This window comes from Amblyomma maculatum, chromosome 5, assembly GCF_055883805.1.
Source record: "Amblyomma maculatum isolate TAMU_Amacu chromosome 5, ASM5588380v1, whole genome shotgun sequence".
NCBI lineage: Eukaryota > Metazoa > Arthropoda > Arachnida > Ixodida > Ixodidae > Amblyomma > Amblyomma maculatum.
Genome location: NC_139348.1, coordinates 103,274,639 through 103,284,901, shown reverse-complemented (window position 1 = coordinate 103,284,901; position 10,263 = coordinate 103,274,639). Strand labels below are relative to the sequence as shown.

General features: G+C 47.6%; 1 protein-coding gene across 2 annotated transcripts; it reads left to right on the top strand.

Moving 5' to 3' along the window:
• Positions 1–310: 310 nt before the first annotated feature.
• LOC146189061 (uncharacterized) lies at positions 311–8,880 on the top strand. 2 transcript variants are annotated; one of them, XM_084603978.1, is made up of 4 exons: positions 311–861; positions 3,118–3,201; positions 4,507–5,388; positions 6,912–8,880. In XM_084603978.1, the coding sequence occupies exons 1-4, from the start codon at positions 485–487 to the stop codon at positions 6,916–6,918; spliced, it is 1,350 nt and encodes a 449-aa protein (XP_084460104.1). In that variant the 5' UTR covers positions 311–484; the 3' UTR covers positions 6,919–8,880. The 2 variants fall into 2 exon arrangements, with proteins under 2 accessions (XP_084460104.1, XP_084460105.1); XM_084603979.1 differs by lacking the exon at positions 3,118–3,201.
• Positions 8,881–10,263: the final 1,383 nt, after the last annotated feature.

Genomic DNA, 10,263 nt, shown 5'->3' with positions numbered 1-10,263 from the left:
TAATGCTTAACACTGTTGATTACTACAATATGTAAATAGTTTATGTCTTTACAGTTGCGGTTGTGTTTCTAAACAAAAAAAATCTGGGGAAAATGATTTTCTCAGAAATTAGCTATCAAGATAAGTGAGCGATCACATAGATGTTAGTTTATTTTTGTTCACAATCTTCACCTTTCTGAAGAATAATGGTGCACATAAATTGCTTGAATGCTTAAATATTGTTTTTTGATCGTTTTATTTTGGGCGTTTTGCCGGTTTTGCCGTTTTGCTTTGTACTTTGAGCAACACTGCGCAGGCCGCCATATTGTTTTCGTCTTTTCCCGTTTGCCGCCGCCATTGCACGCGCCATTGCTCGTGCGCGTTTTGTCTACGGCTCATCTCGAGGTGGAACGAAGGACTTGTAAGGTTCCGAATCTTACCCTGCTTGCGTAATTTCTTGTCAAGAAGTCTTGCAGCCGCCCAGCGGCCCTAATACATCCCCATCATGAGTTACGGTCGTGCACCGCCTCAAATCGACGGTATGACGTCGCTCAAAGTGGATAACCTCACGTATCGCACTACGCCTGAGGACCTGAAGCGCGTCTTCGAAAAGTACGGGGATGTCGGAGACGTCTACATACCGCGGCATCCTTATACGAGGGAGAGTCGTGGATTCGCCTTCGTCCGGTTCTACGACAAGCGCGACTGCGAGGACGCCATGGATTCACTGGACGGCTACATTCTGGACGGCCGGGAGCTGCGCGTCCAAATGGCGCGCTACGGCAGGCCTTCCGACCCGTACCGCCAGTCTTCGTCGTCACGCAGCGCCCGATCGGGTCGCCGCTCCCGTTCGAGATCAAGGAGCCGCAGTCGCCGATCACGGTAGGCTTCTTTAAAGTTTTCTTTGTTTTGATCAACCGCGTTCTAGATCGAATTCTTCGGGTAGGTTTTCGCTAATGCTAACAAAGGACCGCTACTATGTTCTTTTTTTTTTTTTTTTTTTTTCTGCTCCATTGTGTCACTGGCTACCTGCGGTTACTGCTAAGCAGTAAAGCCATTCGAGCGAGTTTATAGCGCAAGGTTTTTGCTGTAGTACAGCTAATTTGTTTACCAAGCTGAGAATAAAGTCCAAAAATGTGCGTTTATCGGGTTGGCTTGAGATCGCCGCCAGTAGATATTCGGCGCGGCGTCCCTTGACAGTGTTCCGCGTGCTGAACCGCACTGAGTGTTCATACCCATTTGCTTATTCTGAGTAGTAGGCCAGCGTCTCTTCACCACCGGCCGACCTCTCCGCCTTTCCGTTCATTAAAAACCTCGGTGGACGTTAAAGAACCCCAGGTGGTCGAAATTTCCGGAGTCCTCTACTACGGCGTCTCTCATAGCCTGAGTCGCTTTGGGACGTTAAACCCCACAAACCAAACCAATCTCTATCTCTTTCTCACACACTCTCTCATTTGCTTAATTTGAACCAGGTTTAATGGGACGCGATAGATGCCAGGCTAGGGCACGCTTCTGCGTTTTGTGGACATGGCTGCCGGCCATTTGCAGTCTTGAAGTTGAAACGTTCTTATGACCGAATGGTTTGAATGCTGGTGAAAATAATTGACCTTGTATTCACCAGTGGTGTTGTCGCGAGGGGGTTGCGGGTGCAGCGCTTGGGGATTCAGCTGGGAAGTGAGGCAGAAGCGGGGGTGGGGGGGGGGGGGGGGGGGGGAATGAATAGTGTAAAGGCGCGCATTGATACCGCTAAGACACCGACTGGCAATTGTAATCTTCTCGTAGAACGAATTATTGTGTTGTGAGGAGTGCTTGAAAACATATGCCTTAGTTTATGCCAGAGACCACGCCATCTTAGCGTTGGACCGGGCCGGTGCATGTGCGTGTGCGTGTACCCGGGAAACACCAGCATTAACCTGACACCCATCGGAAACCCCTGCGCAGGCACGTGTTAAGACACCTGTCGGCGGCGCAGCCGCCGCATCACCCCTTTTTGTGTATGTGCGGTTCACTCCTTTCCCAAGCGAGGACCGCTGGCAGTGTGGCAGTCTTTTGTCTTGTTAATTTCTCTCCTGTGCTTTTCTCGCTAGTCGGCCCAGTCACACATCCGCCTCACACTTTCAAAACGCCGAAAGGCACGGAATGCCTGGTTCGTGGAATGGCAAGTCTGATCACTACGCGCTGACTAGAGAAAAAAATAATAATGAGGAGGGCACCTTTAGCAAGGCCAGGTACTTCAAAAGGGGAATTGAGAGTGAATGTACCCAAGGGTGCTCGCATATTGCATTGTTCTTACCTTTTCACTCAGAACAAGGCAAAGTCATTACTAAAGTGAGAAACACAACTGAAAGCTTTAAAAAAGTGAGCCTAGAGACTCCCACCGTCTCCCATCTCCAAAAGGTTGTTTTGCACTTAATATTTTCTGTTGGTATGGCATCAATGCGCGTTGGTAACTGTGCAATCTGAGTGGAAGTCGCCTTGCACCTTTTGGAGTAAAGGAGAGGAGAAAAGTTAAATGTAGAGAATACAAAGTAAAAGACTTTCACCTATCCATGTGGCATGTGAAAGGCTGCTTGGGGCCTAATTACAATGCGTGGCATATAAAGTTTTGTGGAACAGGTTCGGTTAGAGTGAGCTGAGTGCTTCTCTGCGGACTCCCATTATGTGGCCTCGTTTACAACCACCGCCCTCTTGGTACTAACCAATGCAGCCGAACACCCTAAGACTGTTAGCTGCAGCATGACGAAGACTTCCAATTGCAATATTTCTGAGGCGCCTTCATTTTTGGAACATTCTGGAACCGGGTACAGGTGACCCTAGCGACGCCACTGGTATTGACCATTGCACGGGTTTATGGGGGGAAGGCCCCTCGAGCCCCTGCATGTGAACATATGAAGCAGCTTGTGCAGTTTTTGGACCATTAGCATTAGCACACAAATTTTGCTCAGAAAACATTTGGAAATTGTGACCTCAGTCATTTCGGGGAAAATTACTTATCAGGAGATTGCTCTTATGAGCCTAGTCTCGCACTGTGCCTCAGCAACTCTTTTGTTCCTTTCTGCTGATTGCAGTGAAGCATAGAATGAGAGCAGATGTAGTGATGCGGCTCTCTCAGTCAGTTTTAAAATTCTTTCATGGCAGGAGCCGACGCCGTTCATCTTCGAGGTCTCGAAGACGTTCCCGAAGCCGGTCCCGGCATCGTCGATCAAGTTCCCGATCTCGAAGGTGAACATACATGGCTGAGAATGGGCGTTATGGCGTGCAGTTACCAGACGTTTGTGATACCGCATATACTGTAACAAGGTAGGGAGTCTGCTTCTGTGTCGGACATGGTGTGCAAGGATTGCTGCACTGTATTTCAGATTTGAATATTTTGTTGCTAGTCAGATGCCAAAACTTGAAGAAATTAAAGGATTTTTTTTCTCATCATTTTCAGTTTCAACAGCCAAGAGAGATGGCTATCACAATCAAGTCCAGGTTAAGCGCGGCGCCAAAGAACAGCAATATAATTGGTTGTTTCTTCACTTCTGATTTCTGTTCTTGAGGAAGGCTGGCTTTAGCCTTGTAGTGAGCTCAAAAGGCACAGGAGCGATTATATCGCCTTTATTTTTCTTCTTCTTCTTCTTCACCCGTTACATTACCTAGACTTGACATCACAGCCATCCCTCGGCTGTTGAAACAGAGACCGAAATTAGATTATAAATTATTCAGCGGTTGTAGGCGGGTATCACATAATACCTTATGCATCATTACAAAGGATAAAACAGTAACACAAAAATTTGGTGTCTATACACCTCTAAAGGTCTCGAGAAATGTTAATTCGCTCTTTAAAGTCACTGTGTTGGATGCGCTCAAGATGCTGATATTCCCATTTGTGGGTGATCATGCATACTCATACTTGCGTCTCATGGCCTGAGTCTCTTTGGGACGGTAAACCCCATTAACCAACCAAACCAAACCATACTTGCAAACTTTCAGCCCCTGTGAGAACTGTAGTGCTTATCTTGATAGCGTTCAGATTAAAGTACCCCACATGAACGAAGCCTTCTGGAGACCTCAGCTACGGCACCTAGTATTGCCTGAACGTCTGATGCTACTTTTGGTATGAGATGCAATCAGGGCCCTTCATTTCATAACAGTAATTTGTTAGCATTCCTCTCAGATAAATAAAGGCAGCAGTTGATTCATGCCTTGCACTTCATGGTTTGGCAAATAATTTTTTTTAAAGCAGAAATTGGTAAATTTTGGTTTGGAAAGCAGGTTTTTCAAAAAAAAAGAATGTGTTTGATGCATATTGTGCCCAAGTGCAGCTAACACAAAACTCTTGCTATTACATCGTAGTATTGTTGCAGTTGCAGAACTACTATTCTGGTTTGGATAAGATGCCGTGAGCCAGTGAAGCAGTTTTGCTAGGTTTTGCACCCTGCTTCGGTTATGTTTAGACCTTGTATTCTACTGTACTGCCATACGCTGTATAAAGTGGATGTTTAATTTCGAATTTTTTTCTTTTCACTTCAAAATATTTTATAGGTCAAGAAGCCGTTCCAAGGACCGTAAGCGTTCCCGCAGCCGCTCTCGTAGAAGCCGAAGTCGGTCGAGAGACCGCCGCAAGAGTCGCAGCAAATCTAGGGAACGTAGCCGTTCTCGGCACCGTGACGCTAAAAGAAGCAGGTCCCGGTCTAGGAACAGGAGTCGCTCGAAATCCAAGGGTCGTAGCCGATCCAAGGAACGCAGTCGATCGAAGTCGAAGCGACGCAGCCGATCAAAATCCCGCTCCAAGTCTAAGGAACGGAGCCGATCAAAGTCCAAAGGTCGCCGGTCCAAGTCTAAGGATCGTGTTCGTAGTGAACACCGTAGCCAATCCAAATCCGAAGAGCGAGGTCGAACCAAGCGCAGAAGCCGATCCAAGTCTAAGGAACGCAGTCATGATGAACGCAGTGTCTCAAAGTCTAAAGAACGCAGTCGTAGCCAGCGGCGCAGCCAGTCCAAGGAACGCAGCCAGTCCCGTGGCCATAGCCGCAGCCCATCGAAGGAGCGCAGCCGATCCCGTGGTCATAGCCGCAGCCAGTCCAAGGAGCGCAGCCCATCTCGTGGCCACAGCCGCAGCCAGTCTAAAGAACGCAGCCGGAGCAAGTCACACCGCAGTCGCAGCCCAAGCCATCATGACAGCAAGCGACGGGAGCACAGCCGCAGCCGGTCCCTGAATGGAGATGCTCGCAGCCAATCACGAAGTCCAAGGGAGATGGATCAGGGCAAGGGTCATTCTAGGTCGCGGTCCAGGTCGTGCAGCCCTCGAGAAAAGCATGGCTCGCCGCCTCCAGAGCCCGCAGAGTCCAACGGTGGTGGTGAGATGCGCTCTCCTGGTAGAGACCGCCGCTCTCGGTCGAAATCGATGGACTCCAACCAAGACATGTGAGGATTGCCTCATGCCCCATTTTCGAGCTGAAGCGAGAAGTGGGGGTTAAGGATGTCTGCCTTGATCTGTTCTTGCACACTTTCCTTCCTTCCTTTTCAATTCTGCTCAGACAAGCTTTCAGCGCTTCTTTATAAGCCTGGCACCGCTGCGTTGTCTCTTCTTTTCCTAATTAAGTTGCATGCCTGAAATTTAACAGTTCATGAAAACTGACGGAAACTTATCAGAACATAGCCGGGGGTGTTCCTTGCTAAAGCTGGTGTTTACTTTTCAATTGACGTTGTGGTTTTGTGCAGGTTCTGTTTTGTTATGAGCTTTTGTAACCCAGCAGCCTGTCTTCGCTTTCACTTCTGTTATTGACGCCATAGTAGTAAGGCATACTTCATTCGATTCACACCACAGGTTTCCGTTGCACTCATTAAAATTCTCCCATCATTCCATAACACCGAGGGGCACCTCAAGGGGGCTGTTAGTTTTACTTTGTAATTCATTCTGTCAGATGGCTCTTTGTGTAACACAGCCAATCTTCATTTTTGTCTCGGTCTTGCATGGTAGTATAAACGAGTAGGGTTAGACCTGCCTTTAAGGAGGGGTCCTGTTTCGAGTTGTGCATTGTTTTCTTTGCGTGTTTTGGTTTCTTTTCTGTGTGAGCCTTATCTTCTCTGTGGTTTGGCTAAATATTGCTGCCAGTGTGTAGTTGACTGTTCTGCTGTGGACGTCTGCTTTACTGTTATGCAAGCAAACTGTCAGTTTCATTGCTGTGTAAGAGCCCTCCTCCTTAATTATCATATCTGCTGTATTAGAGGAAAATTAAAGTTGTGTAAAACTGGAGACTGCCAACAAGATAAAACGACTGTAGTAAGTAAGTGCATTCATGTTTTTTATGCTTTACCTCTATTAAAAAGCAGAGCCTTTGTTTAAGGCCTCTTCTCACCTATCAGTTTGTATCAGGGCACATAGATTAAGTGTGACACTGGAGATTGCCAGAAAGATAAAAGAACTTGTAATAAATAAACACATACAGGGATGTTCTGTTTGTTTTAACTCGTATTGAACTGGCCTCTGTAAGAGCCTTTTCATAGGCTTTCAGTGATGTTCATTTTGTAGTAGCTCTATAGTGGAATGTTGACTTTTCATTCAATCTGCTGTCTTGTAAGCTCAGTATTAGATTACTCTGGTCGAAGCACTACTGCATGCAGCATACTTTGAGCTAGGTGCATTTCCTGTTTTGAGTTCAGTCATTAAAATTGTCACAGCATTTGCAAACTGCAATTTGCCTTGGGTAGAGCTCAAGCCATGTTTTGTGGGCAGTTCATGCATAAGAACCGGCATGACAAGCCACTTGTTGAAGCTGTTATTCCAACCAGTATAAGCTCCTCAGATGTGTTGATGAATGATTGCTGTGATCGGACGGGTTGGCTATGTAGGGATTTATTTGCTGAGAGTTTCAGTACCGATTACTTTCAGCATTGGCTTGGCTGACTGTGTCGTCGTGTTGTTGCCCCCCTGTCTGTGACCGCAGGCGCTGAAATATGAAGGTGTCAGTGGGGCGTTGCTGGCTTGAGCGAAATGGCGGGTTGCCGAGCACGAGTTCCAGCTGTGCTGAGATCGGGTGGTGGCTTCCGGCGTGCGGGCCACATGCTGAACTCCCTTGCGTGCAACTTCCCAACCCATTTTCTTCTTTCTTGCCACATCCAAGCTTTTTTTTCTTGTGACCTATTATATCACCCACTCCTTACCAGATCCTCGTGGGAAAGCTTAACAGCGAAATGCAAGGAGCATCAAGAAAAGGGGAGCAGATTGCAAGGACCTTAAGCAAGCTTTTACTACAGGAACTGGCCGTGTAAGCTTATGTTTTACGGTGCAATAACTTGGCACATTCTGAGGCCCTTACATTAGGTTGCACTGTAACTTATTTACTAGCCTTGCATCGCAGCTCAGCTCGTTTGATAGGTTGGTAATGGTCATCTTTTAATTCTTTCTTAATGGTGATAAGAAATGTTTGCCTGCAAAAAGTTCCATGCCATTTCCTGGCAACAAAATTTGCAGCCCTTATTAGTTGTTTCCAAGTCTGTGGCACCTCTGACTCCATCAGTTTAGGATTTTAGTTTCAAATGCCTGACGTGAATGCACGACTAAATTGAACAACCATTTCAAAGGTACCTCTGGAACAAAGCTTGACTACCTGAGGCAGGTGTCAAGGCCGAGCAAGCAATCGGGGGAAAGAGCGCAGTTTCGGGTTCCTGTTTGCGGCGGTGATTTCGGGTTCCTGTTTGCGGCGATTTGTGACCTGAGCTGCAGCTTGCTGTTGGGTGGCGCCGGTCTATGCTGAGCATCGTTGCTGTGCGAGAACCGGTGTAAGTAATTGCATCATGATTGTGGCTTGCCAATGTCTGACGAAGTCTCGCCACAGGCCGGGGTCCCTCCCGAGGCAGCGTGGCATGTAGCGGCTCAGCAGTAGCTGCGGCCCGTGTTCCGGCTTTGGCTCGTGCGTTGGTGTTGCGGCGGTCCTGGCACATTTGCTGTCTGGTGGCGCCGAGTGCTGTTTGGGATGTTTGCCGGAGCAGCTGCGTGGTTTGTGGCGATTGCTTTTTTTTTTTTCTTCATCCTTTTGTAGGCATGACACCTGTGAAGAGGACGTGAATCGGCTAACAGACTAGCACAGGTTGCATGGAGTGGGACGTGCAGGGTGGCATCAGTGTTTCCTGTTCAATTTAAATTGGCATTTCCGATGAGTTTCAGTAGGCCTGGTAAATAGTGGTTGGACTGCTGTACTTTCTCATTGCGTGAAGGGTTTTTAATGCCACAGTTTGATTCTCAAATGCGGCCGGCAAGAGTCAAAGTAGGTTCAGATGGCTCATGAACATGGACACGGCAAGGTAGCAGTGAGTAGTCATTCGGGCTGCTTCATTGGAAGGGCATTTAATATGTGCAGCGTTTTCTTAGGGTATATGTCAGGGAAATTGGCATCGCTTTGGTTTTTTATCACTTTTTTTCTGTGATTGTCAGGGAATTTAAGGTATGAATGGTCAAAAAATGTTGAGATCATTCCAGGCAGGTAGTACTTTGTGGCTGGTGCACTTTCAGTTGTAAAAATTCTCTGCCAAGTTAACAAAATGGCTGGCCGCGGTACTGTCTTGGTACATGTATGGATGCCTGTTTGCTCAGCTTTACGCTTCACAGGTTGGGCATCCTGGAATTTGAATTCTGTTCATCTCAGCTGTTCATCTCAGGCTCAGCTGCTTGATTAGTGCAGTCTTTTCTGCTACTTTTGCTTCCTGTCAACAGGACCGCTATTCCCAAATCCCTTCATTTCTAAGGTCACACGAGCTGAACTGAAACCTCACGATAAAGGAAACCTCTTGTCACTCTGCACTCTCAGACGATTGGGCTTCGACACAGGAAACTAGTTTTGAAATGTCAGTCTAGTTTCCTGCACCTGGCAGTGTGCTGAGTATTGTCTCTATAAGTAATAAATGGCTTCAATTGGAGTGCTGTCTCTCTTGTATTTGCTTTTAAAATAGGGAACATTTCTATGAATGGTGGATGCCAAAATGTGCTGTGTCAAAGCTTGGAGACAAGCTTAGAACATCTGTTATAGCCTGTGTGCAGCATTTTTATGTTCACTAAACATACCATATCTTCTCATAACAGCTTGCATAGAGGCCCAGGTATAGTTTCCTAGCTGTGTGTAGATGAGTGCTCCTCTGCTACTCTTTCACTCTTTCTCGCCCCACGCTTGGCAGAGGCCAGCTTGCATCGAAGTGCCAGTGGTGCACCAGGGTATGTAGTGCACCCGTACGCACCTCGAAGAGGGGTCCACTGCCGCTGCTGTTGCCGTACAGCCTGGTCACCGCGATGGCTGTCTTATACGATCGATACAGCTGCAATGTGGACGTGCCCTGCATAGCCTTTTGCCACTGGACCATCTCGTCCTTGACCCGCGCCCTTATGCCTGTGCCCACTTAAGCTCACTGCCCTCCTGGGTGGGGCAGGTAAAAAAGCCAAATTTGCTTCCCAGAGTTTGAACACGAGCACCACGTGTTCTGATATTTGCGAAGTGGATATAACGAACCACCCGGCAAGCCCACCTTGCATCCAACATGCACAACTGCCCTTCGATTGCCAGCTTGCTGCTGGCTTCTATATGGCGTGCATGACATCCCAGAACCACTCGACTAACTTCGTATTGGCCCCGCTCCAGCCATCCTCGTGTCTTGGCAGATAGGCAGACAACAGCATTGTGAAAGAGGCCTGGAACGTGTACTTCCTTCCACATCTCTTGTACCATAATCTGACTCTTGCTTTTCATTAAGGGCTATAATTTTGCCGAATGTACTGAAGTGTGCTTACTCGCAGATATCTATGTTCACTAGCCCATGGTATCGATTCACCATTGGAAAGCTTTATAGTTGTTTGCTGTACCCCATGGAAACAGTACCTCTGATTTCCTTGCGTTGAAGGCCGAGCTGTGATAGGTTGGTAGTAGCCACCGTCTGCAGTTGCTGAATGTTTCTCACATTCTCAGCGACCCAAGTGCCACAGGCAGTCGCACTGTACGGGCAGACGGGAAGATAGCTGGACACTTCAGTAAGTACCATGTGGTCTGTTGACTGCTCCGTCACCCTGCAGAGGATGCATGGAGTCGTGAGGCCAGCCGTGAACCTTTCTTCACATTGGGAAGAATAAACTGCAGCTAACTACTACCGCGCAAGTTGTCACACCACAGCCCCTTTCGGATGACGTCTTCTTCCATGGTGTGTACAATGGTTTGAAGGGACACATTCGACTCGGAGAGAAGGAAGAGGCTATTTAAACCCGCTTTCGCAACTGCTTTCCAGGATTTCAATGTCCAAACCGTGTCCCCCTGAATG